General features: G+C 37.3%; 1 protein-coding gene across 2 annotated transcripts in view; it reads left to right on the plus strand.

The window, feature by feature from the left end:
* Window positions 1-23,639, plus strand: part of LOC131053482 (uncharacterized) — a 63,481-nt gene extending 39,842 nt beyond the window's left edge. Inside the window, exons 3-12 of one of the 2 annotated variants that reach the window (XM_057988105.1) lie at window positions 13,587-16,049; window positions 16,124-16,189; window positions 16,283-16,401; window positions 16,492-16,740; window positions 16,848-16,928; window positions 17,097-17,861; window positions 17,986-18,247; window positions 18,350-18,523; window positions 22,480-22,757; window positions 22,855-23,639. In XM_057988105.1, the coding sequence (XP_057844088.1) occupies window positions 13,587-16,049; window positions 16,124-16,189; window positions 16,283-16,401; window positions 16,492-16,740; window positions 16,848-16,928; window positions 17,097-17,861; window positions 17,986-18,247; window positions 18,350-18,523; window positions 22,480-22,757; window positions 22,855-23,460 (5,063 nt within the window). In that variant the 3' untranslated portion in view covers window positions 23,461-23,639. The remainder of the gene's footprint in view (window positions 1-13,586; window positions 16,050-16,123; window positions 16,190-16,282; window positions 16,402-16,491; window positions 16,741-16,847; window positions 16,929-17,096; window positions 17,862-17,985; window positions 18,248-18,349; window positions 18,524-22,479; window positions 22,758-22,854) is intronic. The other variant, XM_057988106.1, reaches the window with a different exon arrangement.
* Window positions 23,640-23,933: the final 294 nt, after the last annotated feature.

Below are 23,933 nucleotides of genomic sequence, written 5' to 3' on the forward strand. Positions count from 1 at the left end.
CCCTTCTTGGCACTGATGCGGCTGCAGGAGGTGTTCTGGTAGCTTTCCTTTTCCTTGTTTGTTTAGAGGGCTCTACCCTACCAGAGGATGACGGTGAACTAGTAATAGCAACAGGTGTTGCTGTAGGAGAAACAGCTGCAAGGGAAGGTGCTGCAGGAGAAGGGCATTGCTTTTTCTGAGAACGAGGGTCAGATTCTGGGGACCCTTCTGCCTTTGTTTTTCTCTTCTCTCTCCTAGTGGCAGACCTAGTTTGTACCCTAGCAGAGGATTCAGGTGCGAAAGCTGCAGGACCAGGTGCTACAGGAGTAGATGACCCTTGCCCTGTTCTACTGGTAGATGCAATTTCTTTCTTCTTTTTCTGAGGCCGTGAGGTAAGTACCCTAGGGGGTTGTAGAATTTGCAAACTCTTTTGGGCAACAAATTGTTGCCAGGAGAGGTGAGACATCCCTCAAAGAGCGCTCAATCAGTAATTTAATAAGGCCATGATGAGCGACAGAATTATCTTTCCACTGTTGAGTTCCGTGAGCACTTTGTTCTAAAAATTTTAACAAGAAATTCGGAACATTTATAACTAACCCATGCCTCATATGGCTCAATAATTTAAAATGATGAGAATGCAGATAGGAAAAACGACCTTCACAGGTCAAATACTTGATTATGTAAATAACATACTCTGAATAAGGAGGAGGCAACGATACGCACTTACATCCCTACTTGGAGACTTCCAGAAGTCCATCAGTAGGCATTGAAAATTCAGCCCTTGCAGCTGCAGCGTCTGAAGAAAAGTTTTCTCCAACGGCTGGAAGCCCGGTTACTTCAGCAATTCTGTTTTCGGTTGCAACAACCGTTAGACCCCATATGGTGGCTTCCCCTTCAGAAAGGGTTTTCAAAAATTCTCCAGCAACCTCCTCATCAAAATCATTTAAGCTCAAGAAATAATTTAACCATCCACAGAGACTGAATGCGTGGACTATTTGCGGATTTTGCAATAACAATTCATGAGCTACAGGCTCATGTCGCACCAACTGACCACCCATGTTTGTAGTTTTCCTTTAGCTGAACTCAATTCCTTGCTAAATATTCAAATTCTCTGTTTCCCTTTCTGCTCTGGTTTTTCTTCTTTCATGCCGTCACATTTCTTTTTTTTTTCCAAAAATGAACTTTTTGAACAAGCAGTCTTAATCGAAAATCATGCAATAAAGAAGGACATGCGAGCATATTTGGAAAGTACCAGAAAAATATTAAAGAAAGATTATTTTGCAGCTATGGCAGTGACGAAAAGACAAGTTTTAAAAGATGGATTACCCCGCCCCCTACTTAAAGTATGACATGTGTCCTCACATGTCGTAAAGATCAGGTAGAGGTTCGGGTAATAATGACCGGTATATGTATAACAATAAATGAATAGAATGAAATAAATCAAATATGTGATAAGAAAAGATATGGCGTACCTTTGATAATTGCACGTACGTGTGAAGAAAGATGACGGCATCTGCATGAATTGACAAGTGGGAAAGATATCTTAATTAAGGTTGATGCGGACAGATGAATTGGATGGGTGACGGATGGATGGAAGATAAAGAAGTGAAATGGGGACGATAAATGAAAATGGAGAAAAAGGGGTTTCCCTTTTTTTTTTAAAAAAAAAAGAAAACCTTTATTATGGGCATGCTTTTTTTTTGAAAATTATGGTAACGCTGCAGGAGAAAGGCTAAAGCCTTCGGCTGCAAGAAGAGTAGCGGGAGGAACCTGAACGAACTGCTGCATGAATTCTTCCTTGGAGACTGGTTTGTGGTACAACCGGAGTCGGTGGCCATTCACTAGCAATTTGAAGCGGACTGGGTCTATTGTTACCAGCTGTACAGCTCCATTGTCGAATACATTCTCAACTTCATAGGGGCCAAGCCAGCGTGTTGTGAGCTTACCTTAGGTTTTTTGATATCTGGAATCATATAACAGAGCCCAATCTCCAGCAGAAAATTTCCTGGTTTTGATGTGCTGATCATGCCATTTCTTCCTTTGCTGTTGGATTGCTTTTGTATGCTGCAGGGCGGCTTTTCTCATTTCGTCTAAAGCATTTAACTACAGGAGACGGTCCTTCTGTGCTTCAGATATGTCTATATTGAGTTCAAGAGCTGTCCTCAAAGTTTTGTGTTCAAATTCTATGGGTAACATGACTGTTTTCCCAAAAAGCAGCTCAAAAGGTGTAAACCCAGTTGTTGTTTTCCATGTAGTTCTGTAAGCCCAAACTACTTCAGGAAGTCTATTGCTCCAATCTTTTCTATGGATCTGCACTATCTTTGTGAAGATTGCCTCAATTTCTGTGTTTGTTACCTCCGCCTGACCATTGGCTTGAGGGTGATAGGGGCTGGACTTCCTATGTTTGATTTTATAGTCATTCATTAGTGCAGTGATCAGATTCGACGTAAACTGAGCTCCTTGATCAGTTACAAGCTCTCTGGGAACTCCAAATCTTGTGAAAATGTGTTCATACAGAAATTCAGCAACTTTGTTATCTCGGGCATGAGTCATAGCTGCTACCTCGACCCATTTTGTTACATAGTCCGTGCAAACTAAAATGTATGACTTTCCATTTGATGGTGGATCAATTGGCCCTTCAAAATCCATCCCCCATTTATCAAAAGGGGTGACTATTATCTGCGGATATAGTGGCATTTCATCAGACTTAGTTGGTCTTCCCATACGCTGGCATCTGTCATATTTTCTTGTATAGGCCACAACATCTTTATGTAATGTTGGCCAGTAGTACCCTGTTGTAAGAACTTTCATTGATGTTCTTTTTGCTGCAAAATGTCCTCCACATGGTTCGTCATGGCAAGCATGCAATATGTCGTAAGTTTCATCTTCTCTTACACATCTTCGCATTACTTGATCAGGTCCAGTATAAAACAAATTATTTGCAATCCAGGAAAAGTTAAAATTTTTCTCTATTAACAATTTCTTTTCTTTTGGAGAAAAGTGGGCTGGTATTCTGTTTGCTGCCAGATAATTAGCAATGTCTGCATACCAGGGTGTATGCGCAGCGATGGAAAATAAGTGTTCATCTGGGAACCTATCATCAATGATCTCATGTTCAACAGGTGCAGCTGATTGAAGTCTTGATAAAAAGTCAGCTACAACATTAGCTCTCCCTGGTTTGTCAATTATGGTAATGTTAAATTCTTGTAACAATAGGAGCCAACGTGCCAACCTACCAGAGATGGCAGGTTTGTTCATCAGATACTTGAATGCTGCATGGTCAGTATGGACGAATATCTGATAACCTGTGACATAATACCTAAATTTATTCAAAGCATACACTACTGCAAGCAACTCCTTTTCTGTGACAGTATAGTTGAGCTCAGGACCTTGAAGGTTCTTGCTGATAAAGTAAATAGCATGTTCAACTGAATTTTCTTTTTGAGTCAGAACTGCTCCTATGCCAAAGTCAGAAGCATCAGCATGTATGTGAAAAGGAAAATTCCATTTTGGACCTTGAAGAACAGGGGCTTTAGTAAGCAAGTCCTTTAGTTGTAGGAAGGATTTTTCATAGGCCTCTGTCCACTCAAATTGAGAATCCTTTGTTAACAAAGCATAAAGTGGACTGACAATTTTACTGAAGTCTTTTATAAACCTTCTATAATACCCTGCATGACCAAGAAAACTTCTGACATCTTTCTGTTTTGCAGGAGTTTGTAAATTCTGAATTACTTCAATTTTAGCAGGGTCAACCTGAATTCCATTCTTTGAAACATGATGACCTAGAACAATACCTTCTTCCATCATTAGAAAACACTTCTCACTGTTTAGAGACAAATTTTGTTCTCTACACCTTTTCAATACTTTTTCTAAATTCACCAGTGCTTCTTCAAATGTGACTCCATAGGTAGTGAAATCATCCATACATTCATGAGATATATCAGCAAAGATACTAATTACTGCTCTCTGAAATGTTGCTGGCGCATTGCATAGGCCAAAAGGCAAGACCAAATAAGCAAATGTTCCCCATGGACAGGTAAAAGTGGTCTTATCTTGATCTTCAAGGGCAATTTTTATCTGATTGTACCCACTGTAACTATCCAAAAATGAAAAATATCTTTTGCCAGACAGTGAGTCTAGTACTTGATCTACAAAAGGTAGTGGAAAGTGATCTTTTTTAGTGGCATTGTTCAATTCTCTGTAATCTACACATACTCTCCATTTTCCACCTTTCTTGGGGACAATGACTAATAGAGAAACCCATTGACTGTAAGAGATTGGATAAATAAAACCAGCATCAAGCAACTTTTGAAGCTCAGTTTTAACTATCTCTCTAAGTGCTGGATTTACTCTTCTTTGAGGTTGTCTAATTGGTGAACAATCTTTTTTGATATATATCCTATGAGTACAAACTCGAGGATCTATTCCTTGCATGTCCCCATATTCCCATGCAAAAACTTTATGCTGTTCTTGTAGCATTTTTAATACGTTAGCCTGTTGAGACTGTGACAGCTTGCTATTGATATTCAAACAATGACCTTGAGACAATTCTATTTGCTCCGTGAGATTACTCATAGAGTCTACAGGTAATGTTTGTATCTCTTGTGGAAGCAAATTATGAAAAATTGCTGGAAGTTTAGGCAGTGAACTTTCAAAATCTGGTTGTTGCAGGAAACATTGTAAATGAGTACCATTTGGATCAGAGTTGTACTGTAGAATTTGAAATAGCAAGACATCCTCACTCTGAAGTTGTGAGAATGGGTCATTTTGAATCATCATTAATTGAACCAAAGAATTGACTTCTTCAATTTCTTCCCCCACATCTGGCCAAACAGGTTGGGACAAATCTGGCTGAGGCCTAGCAGGTGGATACAGATCCAATTTCTTTGTGGACTGTCCATCAGAAATGGTCATATCTCCAGAACGACATCCTATAAAAGCATCAGCAGTTGCTAACGATGGTCTACCAAGAATAACTGGATATCCTCCTAAAGTTTCCTTAACTGATAATATTGTGAAATTAGCAGGATACTCCCAAGATTCAAGAGTGACAATTACATTTTCTACTATCCCATCAGGTTTAACTGTGGAGCTGTCTGCAAGCTGCAGAACTGTGGGTGTAGACCTAATGTTTGAAATGTTCAGGGAGTCCATAGTATGCTTTGTCATGACATTAATGGCAGCACCTAAATCAATCAAAACTTTTTTTACAACTTGGCCATTTACATTTATCTGCACTACAGGACTTCCAGGGTCAATATACTTTGGAATAACTACATTTCCCAATATTATATCAGCCAATTTTCCTAGTACATGAATTGTTTGAGGATCCTTTTTTTTCGTCCAGACTTCTTCAAACAGGCTTCTTTAATAGCTTTTCCAAAACTAGGAATATCTTTAATAGCCTGAAATAAAGGAATTTGAATCTGCACATTCTTGAGCTGATCCAGAATGTCAAAAGTGGATTCTTCCATGGGTTTATATGCAGTACTTTGCAACCTCTGAGGAAAAGGTGGGTTGTCTTGATTTTGCAGAACAGACTCTTTAGGAACTGTATCAGTTATGGGCATGTGCTCAGTAGGAACAACAGGTATAGTAGATTCTTCATGGGGAGAATCTGGTATTTCAGTAATCATAGGCGGTTTTGGAGCAGGTAAAGTAGTTCCAGACCTCAAATGGATGTCATTAACATTTAAAGCATAAGCTTGATATTGGTTGGCTTCAGCAAGATACGCAGGCTGCTGTTGCTTATTATTGGGATTGGGCAACGACTGGGCAGGCATAGGCGTTTGTTTTGGAGGTCCAGGATTTGTGGCAGTTACTGTAGGAGGCGGCATAAGGGCCTGTGGTTGTGGCTGTGGAAGCTGCAGGAATCCAGAGGACTGGTTTTGCCATTGCTGAGGGCCTCGCCATTGAAGATTTTGCTGCCAATTTCCTGAAGGTGGGGTCCATTGCCCTTTTGGCTGCTGCCATCGTCCTTGAGGGGATTACCATTGCTGGTTCTGATAATTAGGTCAATTTGGTTGAGGTGGATTCCAGGGTGGTGGTGGTCCATATGCATATTGCCATTGGTTATTATAGCCAGAATAGGAATTACCAAAAGTTAAAGGATCTTGAGGCATACCTTGTCTTTGGGCCCATGGTTTCTTTTGTGCAACAAAGAACACTTGATCATCATCTCCTTCTACTGGCTTGAAGTCAGTAAGTAGTTGTTTGGCTTCCAAATTAGCCACCATCTTGCATCTGCAGTCACGCTTCTTTTGTCTGCAATGTGGACAGAACTCAGCCAAAACTGCTTCAGCCTCCTCATGTTTCTTCCGAGCTTGCATAGTGTCCAGTTGTGTAGCCATATTATTAATGATGTCCTGCTTGAAGTCAGATAGCAAATTTGTTATCTCCATTCGGGAAACTCCACCAGAAGAAGACTTCCCTATTGTAGCATGATGACCTCGACCTTTCTTAACTATTGCTCGAGAGTAGTTAAGACATATTTTCTTTATATCATCCCAAGGCAGTTGGGTTATATCACCTCCTCCTATCAAGTCCAGGGCATCTATACAGCATCACTGATTCCCCTTAGAAACAATAGTTTCTGAGAGTCCTCGTTGAGAGTATGGTTTGAATTCCTCTTTAGTGAAAATAAGAATCTGGAAATATAATCTTCCAGACTTTCATCGTCCTTCTGTTGAATTCGGAATATGTCATCACTTTTGCTGGCGCTCTTACAATATTCCTTATACTTGTCAAGGAATGTCGTCTGCATGGTCGCCCAACTATCGACGACACCTCTTCCCAGACTCATGAACCATCTGAGAGCTCCTTCCTTCAAGGTGGAAGGAAATAACTTCAGTTTATGAGCGTCTGTGTTGTAGTCATAATTGCGACAGAGGACATCAAATTCAAACAGAAAGGTTTCTGGGTCCTCTGTGACCAGGCCATAAAACTTTGGAAGCAAAGAAGAGGGAATGTTTTTAAGATTGCCAGTATCTCCCTAAGGAACAATAGGAAACTCAAATGCAGGAGGTGGATTATTTGCCATGTTTGGTTGCTGGAATAACAGAGCAAATGGATTTTCCTCAGGTTCGTTGTCAGCTGGGTCAAATGGTAGTTCAATAAACAGATTTTCAGGGAGGAATCTTCCTAGGCATCTCTTCTTCTTCTATGCATGCAATATGATGAATAGTGGCTTGAAGGATCTAGAAAATTTTACTAACAAGCTAAACTAATGCTAAAAATGACTTCTGATAAACTCCTAGGTAGATGCCATTCCCGGCAACGGTGCCAAAAATGGTCGCGCCCACAAAAGGATATGAAAATCACAGTAAAACCTTTCCTGGGAATTGGGCATTCCAAAAGGTGACCAATATCTCTCTCTGTAGACGTTCATTTACTTGTCAAACCAGGGGACGTATACTTTAAATGGCGCAGCAAAATATATGCACTAGGAACTCATTTTGGTCAACTCTTAGCAGAAATACATATTGGAAAGAAATTCTATCTACGCTACAGGAAGGTAATGCAAAGTTCTTTAACTCAACCATGATTTGATTAAAACAGAAACCATGATAACTACAACTGAAACACAGACTATGAACTGACCTTATGTTGCAGGAACAGGTACAGTGATGGATTCCTTGTGCTGCAGAAGCAATATAAGGCTGAGTTTGTATAAAAACTTTAAAGATGAAAGTAAACTGAAGCTTAACAAGAAAGAACAACTAACTAACTAGCTACAGATACTTACTAAGTGGGCCCCCTTAGCAAGCATCTACTGATTACACAGATGCTAAACTCAGAACTTCATTGAACTTTATTCATTAAAATAGAATGACATACATTGTTTTGTTGATATGGAAACTAACAACAAACTCTGTCTCTGGTTAAACAGATTCTGTCTTTCATTATCATATTGATTCTTACATGATATCTACTACTCTGATTCTATCTTACTCTATCTATCATCTCTCCTTTTTTTCTCGTGCAGGAGGAGAGCTTTATTTAAAAACAGGAGAGCAACTAACTAACTAACTTCATCAAAGAAAGACGTGGGAGTAAAATATATCCCCGAATCAAGGAACAAACTTCATAAATGAATTTATGCGTTCAACCCGATCCAAAGAGAATCTAGCGCTCCACTCTTTCCAGATTAACTGTCATTAAAATTCTTTCCCATGGTTTTGGTCAAAGAGTCTTCGCCGGAGCCCCCTCGAAGTCGTGCAGGAAATGGACTTTACTGCAAGGCCGAGATTAGCTGCGCTTGACTCGATCATTCTTCAACAACCTGCAACAAAAGGTAACAGGCAACAGAAAAGGCGTATGGCATATACACGATATCTATTCATTAATCACACATTTAAATCTACTTCATCATTCAAAAACTGTATACGATAAATGCAATCAAGTCAACACAATGAGCTGCAGGAATATAAAAGTATCTTGCTACAGGATATCCCAATAAAAGGTTTCAACAAAGTTTGAACAGCCACGAAATAACAACAGTAAAGGCATTTAAAAGTTTATCATAACATCCAAATTATGAGCATATTTTAAGCTCATCAACACCCTTAATAAAGTGCAAGACTTCCTTGTAAATAATTATAGGCTAAAGGTCAGCCAAGCAAGAAATTTTGATCCAAAAAGATATATTAATGATGTAAGGGTTAACAAGTTAAAAGTGAGGGAATTTACTCATAGTTTCGATGAAAGGGGGGATCTAATTAGGAATGCCTACCCATCTGAGGCCTTGAAAAGAAGGAGAAATGGGACTATTTAAATAAATTGGAAAGAGAAAGGAGAGAAGAAGAGCCTGAATTTCATGGATTTTTGATGAACATTCATAATGGCTTTGTCAGGATGTCATGTAAAGTCTGAACGTTTGATTAATTAATCACAAAAGAGTTGACCTGAAGACAGGGTAAGCATCGTGACATAGTCCCTGAAGAGAGGCCTACATTCACTCCCTGTAAGATATAAAGAGAAGGAAGTTATAATAATAGAGGGGACTTCACAAGGTTCTTCCTAACAAGATCCCCAAAGAACAGAGAAACCAAGTGTTGGGGCAATAAGAAGGTTTGCGAAGAGGAGGGCTAGAATCTCTAATTTTGCTGACATTAGTGATGAGGAGATGGATTCTAGTGTGCCACCACCTTCCCCTCCTCATGATGCTTTTCAAGAAGATGAAGTTGTAGGAGTGCTTGTGGATATGGACATGGCAATCATCCCCAATGCCATCCCCGAGGATGAAGTTACAGATGAGAGAGTAATTGCCTCAAGACAATTCATCTTAGATAATAATTTCATCTATACAGATGAATTCAAATCTTTTTGGTTGCGAGAAAAGTTAAAGGAATTATCTGAAGAGGAGATGCAAAATTTTGATAAGAATAATATTAAATGCACTCCTCAAAAGGCTAGAGAATGAGTCAAAAAGAGTGGCATCTTCTTGGTACCAAAAGGACCTTGAGAAAATTTTCATTTTGGACCAAATAATGAGGCAAGAAGACCTCATGTATGCATAAGAATTTGGAGAACATGGATCCGGGGTCAACCCAAGCATAAAAGATTTTGCCTTATGGTCTAAAGCTCCTAATACAAATAAGCCCATGGTACTACAAGGGGTGGAGCATAAACAGGGGTGATGTAGTCATTAGAACTCTAGTGGACACAACTGCATCAAAGGTTGTTGCCATCTCAATGCATGTAGCCCAATTCACCAAATTGGTTGTGGAAGAGCAGGAAAAGCAGTGTGAAAAGCTCAAGGCATCACACGTGGCCCTTAATATTGATCACAGGCGGCTATGCATTGAAAATACCAAGTTAAAAATTGACTTGGCTGCAAGAGACTCGACATCTTCAGTGGGTCCCGGACCTAAGGAGTTGGAAAAGATGAAAGAGGAACTGTAAAAGGCAAAAGATGAGGCCGAGAAAAATTATCTTGAGATTAGGAGGTCTACAATTTTGCAGATTTCAAGTAGACTGCTTAATAAGCTTGATGAGGTCCATACCTCCTATTCTTTGGTGTCATAATTGAGTGATCAATTGGATGAAATTCTTTCATTCTTTCAACCTATCAAGATGACTTGGTTCCCAAACGCACATCAATTGATAGAAATTCTTTTGGCCATAAAAAATGACCCCAAGGAACCTCAAAATGTGGGGTCTACATGGAAGAATTATAATTTTTTAATCAAAGAATTACCCGATGTGGAGGATGAAAGAAAGGCATTAAATGAAAAGATGGGATCTTTCAAGGACCTGGAAAACTGGGACATTCCCACATTTTTTACAAATGAGGGGCAAGTAAAGGATCTTGCTGGATGGAAGGAGGACTTCAAACCAACAATAAATGTAGTCCTAGATACATTGACCAATGCACCTAATCAAGAGAATACTTATCATATGATTATTGATAAAATCATCGATGTGGATTCTTTTTATCATAACTTTATACTAGAGATTGTTATTGTACCGACTCCTAGGATGAAAGAGGTAATGAAAAAAATGGAGGGCTTGAGGTCTTTTGTCTGGCCAACCAATGAGGTTGAATTTTGGCACAAAAAGTACTACTCATTGGAGGAGGATCAGTCTGAAGAAGATGTGTAAAATTAAAGCTACACCAATTTTGGTATGTTTTTTTATTTTGTCTTATGCAGGTTATCAATTCTGGTGAGCTGATTGGAAGGCTCAACCACTACAAATCTATCCATGTGCATCTACCCCAACTTCCAAAATCCAAACCCCCATGGCAGTCAATGTAAGTACAAAACTGACCACCTAACATAATGGAGCTCTAGTTTCCAGATTCAATCCTTGCATCCACCACAATTAATGATCCATGAAGACTTGCTTATGAGATAGATCTTAAGCTATTTTGGCAATATTTAAAAAAAAAATTTAACTAATGATATTTTGACATGTGTCACTTATGACCTGAAGCTTATTTTGCTCCCTTGTATTTATAAAAGGGAATCCAGGGCCATAGTGAGAGGATTATGGAAATTTTCACAAAGTAGTATGTAATAGGCCAAGAGAAATAGAAATAGAGTGAACATTTCCTTACTACATATGTCCTTTTGTAATGTATACTAATATTTTGAAAATTAATCAATGAAAATCATTTTTAGATTGCCTTATATTTTTGTGTCCACATATTGTATGTATATTTATGTTAATGGCATATGAATTTTTCTTCCTCAAGTAGTAATGTGTGATCTGAATGTGGATCTCGTTTAATGAAAGAGTTAAAGTCTACTTTCAAGGTTACTGCAATATGTGGTTGATTTAAAAATATTGGTAATTTTGTTATGATTTTCAGAACAGATTGTGCAAGTCATGAAATGTTTAGAGTGCTAATTGAATGGTTGCATTTCAAATATTGACATTCTGTAGGTTGGACTTTGTTTACCCTAGATAGGTACTGATTTGTTTTATATTTTCAAGGTCATTCTCATTTCAAATTTTATATTCCTTGTTTATCTTTTGAATTCTTATTTCACCTTTTATATGTCTACAATAGTAGTTGATAGTTTAGAAAACCAGTCTCAATACAAGCATATGAGATATAAACTGATGTTATAGGCAAAACTGAAAGTTTATTCTTCTTTCCTTGGTATATTTTCATTGAGACATCTACTCAATGTAACAATGTTAGCCCATGTATGATTTCAGTGTCTTGAGGCATTGTTAAGGTCTACCCGCCTTGGTCTTGCAGAGAAAGAAGTGCAAGAGATTACAACCTCGCAACTAAATCTCATTTGTTGGCCAAATCCAGCCTTAGACGTGTTGATAGGAACATGGCCAAGTCTTTAGGGTCTAGGGATCTATCGATTTGTGAGCCAACATACACATTAAGACAGTGTAAAACTGATATTTGCAATCCTTATTAAAGTCAAGTTTGAGGTTCTATAGCAGCACAAGAATAGTATCAACATTGGATGCCATTAAGAGCAGTCATGAGATAGCATATCGTTCAATGATTCCATCCTAGAGGTCACAATTTTAAATTCTAGACAATAATAGTAGAGGAAGCCCTTGACATTGAGAGGACAGAGCTGCTGATGATATTTAAGAGCCAAAGGTATTTTGAAGAAGGGGTCACTAGAAGTAGCAACCGTGAATGATCCAATGGTAAGTTAAATGATAGTGATAAAGGTTTGCTAAAAGTCATGACATAGCAATAAGACAATCACAAAGTTTATAATAGAGACAAATAGTAGCAAGCTTCATGATCACAAGAAACAAAAGAGCATAAGAACTCCCACATTCCTTCTAGACCCAATCTAAACTACATGGATTTCTCCTCCTAAGCTATTGAGTTGAAAAATGAAGGATTATGCATCTACATTTATTCAAATTTGTGATGGAGATATTATCTTTTTGAACTATCTTTGAAACCATTGATCCCATCAACTTAGGTTCCCCTTGGTTAGATATGGGTTTATTGTTGGCAGTGAATTGCCCCCTTGTTAGTGAGGCGTTCAATGCTGACCTCAGGATTCTTGACATGGTAGTGAGCCTCCCATGGATTTGGGTTAAGTCTGACATTTGTAGCAAGCATTGATAGTTTGAGCTTTTGGCGCAACGACAAATGATTCCAACATTTGGTATTAGAGCCATGGGTCACGGGTTTGAACCCTCAGGTCACCTTGAGAGGAGGATTGTTTGCCCCCTTGTCAGTGAGGCATTCAATTTTGACCTCAAAATTTGTGACATGGCAGTGAGCCTCCCGTGGATCTGGGTTAAGTTTGACGTTTGTAGTGAGCATTGATAGGTCGATCTTTTGGCGCAACAACAAACGATTCCAACATTTACTTTCACCATTTGAGGATTGAAATAGATTGCTACACTCTAATAAATGAACAAATTATTTTTACTTAGCTTTCAGTAAATAGGGACTAAGGATCATTTTGTTTTTAGATGTAAACTTTTTATGGGATACAAGAATGATTTTGGTGTCCCTCTAGTCTCATGATAGTGTTTGGAAACTTTATTTTGATATGGCATTATGCATGAGATAAGATTGCATGTTTAGGGTTCATCATTTGAGTAAGTAAAAAAAGGAAATATTTTTGCTAATAGCATAGATCTAACCTTTTTATTTGTTCCAACAAACTCATAATGAATCAATACATATATATAATAGTTATTTACATGGTAGTTTTGGATAATAATGATAAGAAAAATAAAGTTTTAAAATTAGAACACTATTAGATGTAATATATGTCTTACAGAAATGTCCATATGATATATTCTATACACATTTTAAATAATCTCTTAACTTAATACATTTTTATTTATAATGAACAATTATTTTTTAATATATAAACATTAATAATGATTTTAATTTTATTTATTTATTGATTGATTAAACCATTTGGACACATAAAAGACTACAATGATGTTGATGAAGTTTTCAAGGATCCATACTTAAATGGACAGTCCTTACATCTCTGTGTTCAAACTTTGTTGAATTGTAGACAACCGACCTTTAACATTTATATCATCTGGAGCTCATCATCTAGTTGTTCGAAATGATATTATGTTTAATTATTACTAAGAAATATTTCCAAGAGGTGTATCTGCTGATGTTTAATTAACGGGTATTTTAGAAGTGTTTCCAGGTGGCACATACGCTAATGTTCATCTCACCGAACGAGGAAAAGAAGTGGCATTATTTTTGTGCGTAGATGATTGGAATTATGAAGTAGTTTACTGGTTGCTAAACTCTTGGTCGAATTCTGAGACCATGAACATTGGGGAAGTGATAGAGGGAAACATATTACTCGGTGATGTCAATTTTTTTGAAGAGAAGAACAAAATAATGGGTCATGTAGCCAGAAGACTTGGGGAAGAGGGAGGTGCTGCGCTTCAGAAGGCAGGAAAGACGAAGTATTCTGGCAAAGATTCAGTCAAAGAAGTGCTATCTGGCATGATCAAAATTGTTACAGAATATTATGCCACCATGGAAGTCATGGGTTGCGGCATATGGAGGATGTTTGCACTGTTTGAAGCTGAAGAATTTTGTCTTCCGGATTCTGTAAGGAAGGGAGACGTTGCAGAGCCATTCTGGAGTTTTGTGTGCGACAGCTTTGCGGGCTATGTTGTAGAAGTTTTTGCTCTTACAAGCCTTCTAGAAATAAGTAAGATGAAGATAAAAAGCCCCTGCCCGAAGGATTTGATGACCGCCACTTCCATTCTCTTGTATCTCTCGGATTTTCGATCCGATATCATACATGAACCACTCGCGCATCATTGTCAGGACAACTGTGCAGGAAAGATTCTGAGACATGCTGCCGAGAAGGCAGTCGGTGTCCCACAAACTTTTAACAGCATGTTACGACATAACCCAATGTGGAGGTGCTATGATGCCACGGGTAATTATGGTGTTCTCAGCAAGCTTCTATTCATTGTAGCGAAGGGTGAGTATACTCATATCGAACAAGTAAAAAATATGGCTGGTACCGTTGTAGAGATGCTATTGCAATGCGGCGCCCAGCCTGGACGACGCTATGCAATTGGTAAGTACAAAGCCAAAACGGCCTTACACTTAGTTACGAAAATTCGCGACAAAGATGTGGGGACAAAGATTACACAAGCTTTGCTAGACAGGTGTGATGAACAAAGTATATCTGAGTTAGTGAATGCGGCAGACGATAGAGGTAGGAGTGCTCTTCACAGCGCTTCAGAGAAAGGAGGTGCACATATCTGTGGACTGCTTGTCGGTGGCGGCGCTTCAGTGACTGCTCAAGACAAAAAGGGTATGACAGCCCTGCACTATGCATTTGAAGGAGAGTTTGATGAAGTTATAGATGTGTTACTGGAGAGTCCGCGTGTCAGTGAATCACTTGATTTAAAAGACAATAGAGGATACACACCTTTAGATATAGCTGTTGAGAAGAAGAAATATGAGTCAATAGCAGAATTGTTATCAAAGTCAGAAGAGTCAAAAACTTATTTTAATAAAGTGGATCCGGCACAATTCCTATGTACCTCTTTACAACTTGGTTATGTGCGTATCGCTGACAGGCTGTTTAAAAATGGAGTAAGGCTGCCATATGGTGATCGTGATCAAGAAGGCAAAACAGCTCTGCATTTGGCTGCTATGTGTGACAATGAGTCTAATGCAATGGAAATTATTTCCTTATTAATTGAACGAGCAACTCCAGATTCAGAAAACATGGTGGCCAAGCGCGACAACAGAGGGAGGACTGCCCTCCATGAGGCAGCTTTGAATGGACATGCAGAGCTCTGTCAAGGTCTTCTCGAATTAAATCCAGAACTAATATATATCAAAGATAGAGATGGCCGAAACCCATTATATGATGTAGTTAAAGGAGAGTACAAGGACAGAAAATCAATATATCCTGCCTATAACGAGAATTACAAGCTAAGCCTGTCTATGAAATTGTTGGATGCATATTTGGAGAAAGATGTGTCTGGAGATGATTTGATGGACAGCAGCGGTCGAACCCTGTTGCATATTGCTGCTTCACAAGGCAAAGCCGAGTTTGTTGAAGAGCTTCTTTCCAGGGATAAAATCAAAACAAAACTTTTGAGCAGAGCAGATATCCGCGCACAAACGCCCCTCCATATGGCAGTAAAACGTGGAGAAAAGGATATAGTGAAAATTCTGTTGGACCATGGTGCACACCCTCTCAGAGAACGCGACTGCGATGGCAGAACCGCTCTTCATTATGCAGTGCAAGCGAAAGCTGAAGACAAAAGGGAATTGGCCCCCGAGCACAAAAAGGAATTGGCCCTTGACCTTCTTGAGGCATGTAAATCAGACGAAGAGAAATCGCTCCTATTATGGGCCTCTGCAGCAGGCTTCGGCACTGCTGACCAATATCCAAGCAAAGAAAATGATCCGCTTCACAAATTTCTTGTAGATGAAAAGAACAAGCTTAAAGAAGACGAGTCGTTAAATAGGAAATATAAGGGCAATTTGTTGAAAATGGCTGCTTCTCTTGGACAGATTGACATGACAAAAGAACTGATTAGCAGAGGTTATCAAATAGGGGACATTCGCGATCCGGAATGGACGCCAGAAAACCAAGAGGAGGTAAAGAAAGGTAATTTTTCGATCCTACCTGTGTATTTACATCATAATTTTGATCTATTGATGACCTGCTCACTTTCTATGCAGTTTTAAGACAAATTGAAACAATCAAAGAACAAGGAAATGACAAACCAGCTATAACAGACGCTCTTGGTAAATAAATATTTTTCACTCCTTTGCCTGAAAATCTACCGATCATAAATTTAATTATATTTTATAATTGTATTAATCATATTTGAAAAACAGGAAGATTTGACTATGCACAAGGTCTTGCTGCATTGTTTTTGAATCCTTACATAAAGCCTCCCATAGCTGTCGGTATCACTGGCTCTTGGGGTATGGGTAAATCTAGCCTTATGCTCCAGGTATCATCTAATTCGACTTCAACCTGTAACAAATATTTCTTTAGAGTTAGGGACATTGACTAAGTTTTGTTCGTTTTCTGAACAATTCAGACTCAACGCATTTTGCTAACAACAGCAGCTCAAATGGCATTGTTTCAATCCTCAAAGTTATCAAGCTCGGAGTTAGAATTACCTGATATTAAACCGTGTGAATTATCAACAAAGGCGAAAAGGAAATGTAAACACATATACAGACAAATAAAGTGTGAAGAACGAGTTAATAAAAACAGATTTCTAGTTTTGTGGGATAATATTAGATGGAAGCTAAAGCATATTAGTGTAGAGGAAGTTAAGAAAGAGGTAATTTCTTAACTCAGTATGTCGTCTTCTCTTTTTATTCAATTGCCTAGTATATGTATACAGAGACTAGCTGTAACTAAATATTCAATGAAATGCTTATTTACCAGCTGGATAAAATTCTGAACGAGTATGACCTTAAGTACCTAAAGGTTATTAAAGCACTCGCTGCTATGAACAGTAGTGACATGGTAAGAGTTTCGTTAATTATGGAAGTATTTTAAGTTTAAACTAATTTAACACTAATCACTCCGTTGCTTTTGAAACTCGAGTCAAAATTTGTTTTGAGTTCATTTTAAAACGTATGTTAGCTTTCAAACATTTAGATTTTCTTTGTTTTTATTTGTCAATGTTGGCAGTTGAAAACCAACGCGTCACGTCCAAAAGCAGATCCTCCAGCAGAGGAAAATGTGCCAGCAGTTTTAACTGTTCAGTATAATGCATGGAAATATAAGGATGATACAGAAGCTTTGGCAGGTATAGCAGTTGAGATTACCAAAGAATTGGAAGGAATTATGACCCAGGATCAATGGCTCAGCACCTGCTGGCGAAATACGTGGGAAAAGAAGAAATATTCTCTATGGATTGAAATTTTCTTTCCCTCTCTCCTTGCATTGGTTTTGGTAAGTTCGTTTACTTGGATACTATGGGTGGTTTTGGACGGTGACAAATTAAAGGGATGGGTAAAAGCAAAATATGCATGGCCGCCAGCAGCCGTAGTAATAATTGTGTGGACTCTAACAAAGTCAATAATGGGCGTTTTAAAGCCCGTTAGTACTCAGTTAATGCAGTATATATCATTCCCAGATCATGCCGATAAACTGGGATATCAGGAACAGGTGATCCCAGATATTTCTTTCTTGAAAGATGAAATTGGCAAAACAGCCTCTTGGGTATTTGTTGTATTGTCTTGGGTGTTTGCCGTCTTTTCTTGGGTCTTCACCATCATCAAAGTGATATGCGGTCTAATTACTGGATGGTACATAATATCACTACCATTCCATCATCGAAGCCATGAAAAGGTCATAGAAGCTCCAAAGCTAACCCCTGCATCAGGAAGCAATCTTCGAATAATTGTTTTTGTGGACGATTTGGATAGATGCCAGGAATCTGTGATCTTAAAGGTATGCTAACTGTAATTTGTTCACTTCTCCCTCTGGTTTTCATGTTGAGAACAATTTTTCAGTTTTCAGTTCATAGGCTTTCTTTCAAGCTATTTCGTTTTGACACATTTTATACTTTTCACAGGTTTTATCAGCTGTTAATCTTGTACTAGCAGAGTGCAATATCAATGTGGTAATAGGAATGGACAAAAGATTGATAGAAAGAGCAATAATAAAGAAATTTGAGGATGCAAATGCTAAAGATAACCAGGAATTGGCAGACATGTATTTACAAAAAATCATACAAGTGCCAGTGGATCTTCCCGACCCTAGCGATGAAGAATCAAGCAGGTTTTTAAAAGGACAATTGGGTGTATCAGAAAATGAAAATAAAACTTCTATAGAGGGTAAGGGTGCAGTTATTAGAATTTACAGCTCGGAAATGCCTTGGTTTTTGTTTTCTTATTTTACTTCCCGTCTAAACATATTATTCGCAATTCTAATCCCAGATAATGGGAGCTCAACTAATGGTGACGAGGAAAGAGAAGATGTCCCAGATAATAGGAGCTCAACCACTAGTGCCGAGGAACAAGAAGCTGTAGAACAAAACAGTGAAGCACAAGACCACACTGCTATAAGCGTGCAAAGTCCATCGGAAACAGCAGACATGAGATATGCGACAGGTTTCTGTCTTACATTTATCTATTGCTGTTAGCATTAATTTATGTTTTTGCAGACATTATCCGTCACGACAAAACGACATTTAAGTAAATGTACGCATAAAGTTAAGCCAGCAAATTTGAAGGAAAAAAATACGAAACTCTTACACTATACGGAATGAATATTAGATTAGAAAACAAAATATCGTCTGATTCAATGACATTATTGAATAGGGATTTCAAATAAAGACTGCTATGTGTGCGTACAGCAGACATCAAAACAAAACTGTAATATTTCTGACTGAAAGATTCAGTTAAAACAGAGTACATATATAGAACAAACTTGCTGGTCGATCATGCGTATAATATCTAACTGCCAGATCAAAAAACAAACGATATGAAGGACTGCCTATTACATTCTGCATACATGCAGATTTATTATGCATCGAGTTTACTGAAACTAACTATTAATGAAACTGTTTTTATGCATTTTATTATGCAATAGAATCAAAAAGAAAAGCAAGAGAACTGAAGTGAATGGCAAGGTTGGAATTGTATGCCAGTGACGTGAAACTGGTGTGAATCCGTTGAGCATAGCATGTTTTCAATTGTTCCAGTTGATCTTTTAAAGCAATTAAACTGGCTGTAGCATAAACTGTGGTTCCATTTGTCCATTTCAAACCAATTCATGTGTGGAATGATGGCGGATCTCTTCATTCATAGCATCAATCCATACTTGTTCTCTAACTGCTGCTTCATACATAGAGGGTTTATCTTCAATTGAACTAAACAAAGAAAAATTTACAACTAGATTCATAGTAGAGCTCCTCTGATATATTTCATTCAAACTTCATACCTTTCGTGAAGAGCTTGGACTTGATTCTGGACCTGAACTATCACCTGTAGGGCTCAAACTTGAGCAATTAATGGAGTTTGAATTTCCACTTGAGCTTCTAGGAAGAGGAGGATCATGATCATCTTCAACACCCATGTTGAGTGGTGTGGTTTGTTGAACACCTTTGCCATACTCCCCCTTCATCAAAAACTACATCATGACTAATGATCCATTTCTTTGTGTCAAGATTATAGAATTCATACCCTTGGTTTCATTTAAATAGCCCTAAAAGATACAAAGTTGAGATTTTATATCTAACTTCTTTATTTCTATTCTAAAACATGAACATATGTAGGACATCTAAATACGTGAAAGTGAGCTACTGAAGGCTTGTGACCACTCCAAGCCTCCTTTGGAGTGATATTCATCAGCAACTTGATAGGGCTTCTATTCAGAATGTATGTTGTTGTAGCTACTATTACTCCCCAATAGCAAGCAATTGGGAAGATTTTTGGACTAAAGCATGCTTCATGCCATTGTCATAATGCTAGGGTTTTTCTTTTCCGCAACACCATTTTTTGGGGGTTGTAGGTTGTAGTTAGTTGTCTCTTGATGCCATAACGTTATTAAAATCAACAAATTCTTTTGAAGTAAATTATCCCCCTCTATCAGTTATGAGTATTTTGAGAAAATACCCACTCTACTTCTGTGTCGAAGCCTTGTAGTCTTTGAAGCATGCAAAAGCTTCATATTTCTTCTTGAGGAAATAAACCCATGTGTGGCATGAGAAATCATCAATAAAGGTCAAGAGATATAGATTCTTACCCAAGGATTCCTCTTGCATGTCACCACATATGTTTGCATGCACAACCTCCAGAGCAGATTTTTCCCTCGATGACTTGTTCATTAGAAAACTATCTCAATGCTATTTGTCAAGTGCACACTCTAAACACACTTTTCCTTTTGCCTAAATTGTTGAAAGTCCTTTCCCCATGTTCTTCTAGTGAAGCCAACATAGTCTTTGAAAATTTAGGTGATCAAAACGTTGGTGCCATAACCACAAATTATTTTTGGTTACCTTGAGGGCATGCATCCTAGTAGAAGCCAATATGAGATGAAAAATCTTGTTCTCTGTCATGCAAGTCTTTTCTACAAGATGATGATTAGTTGATTTATCAAAAAAAATGCAATAGTTATCTTCAAACACAACCTTATAATTTTTTGATATAATCTTCCCAATACTCAAAAGATTATGCTATAATTTTGGCACATGCAAAGTGTCATGAATAAAAGTAGTTTCTCCTTGCTTAGTTTTCACTACAAGGGTACCTCTTCCCATTACACCAACCTCTTTATCATCACCAAATTTGATTTGACTTCTTATAGAGTCGTCTAGAATTTCCAAGAGATCATATTTATCAGTCTTATGATTTGAGCAATCGTTGTCTAGGAACCACACATCATTTTGAAAGGTCCTTTGCCAAATTGCATGCAAAGAATGTGTAGTGATTGGCTTCTTCAAAATACTCCTTAGTTGGCTCTTGATTATTCAAATAAGATTCCTTCTTTCTGCATTCAAATTCAAAGTGTCCATGTCTTTCACAATGTCTGCACTGGATGCTTATACGATCCATATAATTTATTCGTCTTCCTCTTTCTCTACTATGTCCTCTATTTGTAGAAGGCTCCCCTAAAGATTTAAAGGGGTGAGGAGGAGGGATTTCAGACTTGTCTTCGTTTTTTGCTATAGTTAAAAAAACTTGCACTAGGCTCTCCATAGAAAGTTGCATACACTCCTCATGAGACTGCAAAGAATCTATCAACTCTACAACTTTGAAAGTAGTTAGATTTTCACTTTCTTCAATGGAAATCACCATTGGATTAAACTTTGAAGGAATAGATAATATGATAGTTTCCCCTTGGGTTCTAAACTAATTTACTATATATTGAGTCCTAGTAATGAATTCATGAACGTGCTTAGCTTCTTTCACCCTTAGATTTTCAAGATCTCTTTGAAAGATTTGAAGTCTTCATTTCCTTGATATGCAATTTGAAGAACATTTGATGCATCCTTTGACTTCCTCATACCAACAATACAAGAAAAACTTGAGATATCCAATCCAAATTCGATAGTGAAGTGAGCTCGATTGTCCTTCTTCTTGTCTTCTTTCAATTGATTTCACTGATTTGCATTCAATACATTCAAAGCATTCTAATTTGTAGGCTCGACGAATCCTACTTCTACTAATTCCTAAAATTCTTAGGATAATAATAGGGTTTTCATCTTTATGTTCCAATTTTCATAGTTCTTACGGTGAACAACAAAAGCTGCAATGGAATATTGCCATTTTTCATTATGAAATTCTTGGAAAAGAAATTTCTATCTGCAAAATGGAAGTAAACTATGCAGCCAAACTTTGATATCAATTGAAAGAAATAAATATGTTGTTCTTACACTATACTGAATGAATATTAGATCAGAAAATAAAAAACAATCTCATTCAATCACAAATTATTGAATAAAGATTTTAAATAAAAACTACTCTATGTGTGTACAGCAGAGATGAAAACAAAACCTTAATATTCTTGATTGAAAGCTTCAGTTAAAATAGAGTACATATATCGAACATACTTCTTGCTCGATCATGCTAATAATAGAAAACTAATATTAGCTAACTGCTAGATTGAAAAATAAATATTCTCATGCATCTAATGCAAGACAAAAAAAAATAAACAAACTACTACAAATGAGTACCTATAACATTCTGCATTATGCACCCAGAATGAAACATTGAAAACGAAAAATAGGCATGAAAATAACTATTAAAGATATTGTTGTTACCGAGTTTATTATGCAAAACAATCAAAAAGAAAAGCAAGAGAACTAAGTGAATGTCAAGGTTGGAATTGGATGACAGTGACGTGAAACTGTCTTGAATCTGTTGAGCATAGCGTTTCAATTTGGTTAAGTAGAAGGAAAATTATATACTAATTTCCTCGTGTAATAATTTATATGTTGATGGTAAATAATTTTTATTGTAGGGCGTACAAATTCCAGTGAAGGAAGTGTGGATCTTTCATTCTCGTAACATTTCTACTCATTTAACAATAAATGAAATAAATTTGAATTTCGATGTTAATCCAGGGCAAGAAAAACCCACTTCATATACTCTTGTCAGAGAGATGTTATTCGTAAGGTATAGCAGAGGAGAGGAGAATGCCTTTCTGTACTTTCAAAGGTTGGCTACAGACTGCAGAAAACATCCTCGCGAGTGGAAGCGCCTTCTCAATTATCACAGATTGGTCTGGTACATTTTCTCTGTAAATGAAAAAGCAAAGAATTTTTATGGATGGCAAGTAGAGTTGATCACCTGGATATTTATGTGTTGGGAATGGCAGGAATTCATGAATCTTGTCATAAAGGTATGCCACAATTTCACTAATTAGTTTTATGCGAAATTGAGATTTATCACATTAAAAATGTAGAGATATTAACAGAATATTGTATCGTGTTTTGCAGAAATGGAAAGAAATTGGTGATCTTAAAATGAATGCACCATCACTGCTAATGATCGTCGAGCATTTAATGGAAGAACGTGAGAGAGAGAACATGAAGGTGACTAGCCATGATGAAAATGGCAAAGGGAAGATTGTGAAAACCAAAAAGCCGGAAGATATTAGTAAAAGTACAGATGATTTCCAAAACAGTGAGAAGGCAAATGCGGAGAGAATCATGGAACAGAAACTTGATGCATTAGAGAAATCATTGGTTGAGTTGAAGAAGGAAATGAAACGATTGAAGGAAGTAATCTCTGACGAATTAAAGAAGGAAATGAAACAATTGAAGGAAGTAATCTCTGACGAGTTGAAGAAAGATTTAAAAGAATTTAAAGAACAGGTGTCCGATGAGTTTGAAAAAATAAAAGAGCAGATGGTCGGTAAGAAAAGGGGGAAGAGTGAAGAAAGCTGGGAAACAGAGAAGAAAAACTGGGAGAGAATGAAGTCCGCATTAGAGAAGTATGACGTGTCAATGGATGGTGTTGAGTCTTTTCAAAGGTTTAGATTTTATTGTATAGCTGGCTATCTTCCACCCTTTGGTGAAGACAGCAAAAATGGTAGCAGTTGAAGAAGATTGAAATGTGTGTTAGGCGATCTTTGTCAGAAACACTTGGATGGTCCATTTCTGTTTTAAAATTTAGCTGCAAAGAAGCTCTTTATTAGCTTCTTGTCGCAGCAAGTTACTCTACTTTTTACTTTTATAAATAAATAAATAATTCAATGGAGCAAATCAATTCCATACATAAATCTTATCGACATAGCAATTAAGTTATATCAAACTTTATTTCATGTTGACATAGAAATTATATAATTTAATTTATTTATTTCAATTATATAATAAGGGAAAAATATTTATTTTAATATTATAGTTTATATAATTTTTTTTGAATAGTTAATAAAAAAATTATATATTTATTAAAATATTTCTTTCTTTCTACTAAAATAAATGATAAATAAATTATGTCATTTGATAATTATTTTGTTTCTCATTTAGTTTCGTAGGTTTAATTTACATAAGATTTGGATGATTTATTTTGAGTA

This window comes from Cryptomeria japonica, chromosome 4, assembly GCF_030272615.1.
Source record: "Cryptomeria japonica chromosome 4, Sugi_1.0, whole genome shotgun sequence".
Taxonomy (NCBI): Eukaryota; Viridiplantae; Streptophyta; class Pinopsida; order Cupressales; family Cupressaceae; genus Cryptomeria; species Cryptomeria japonica.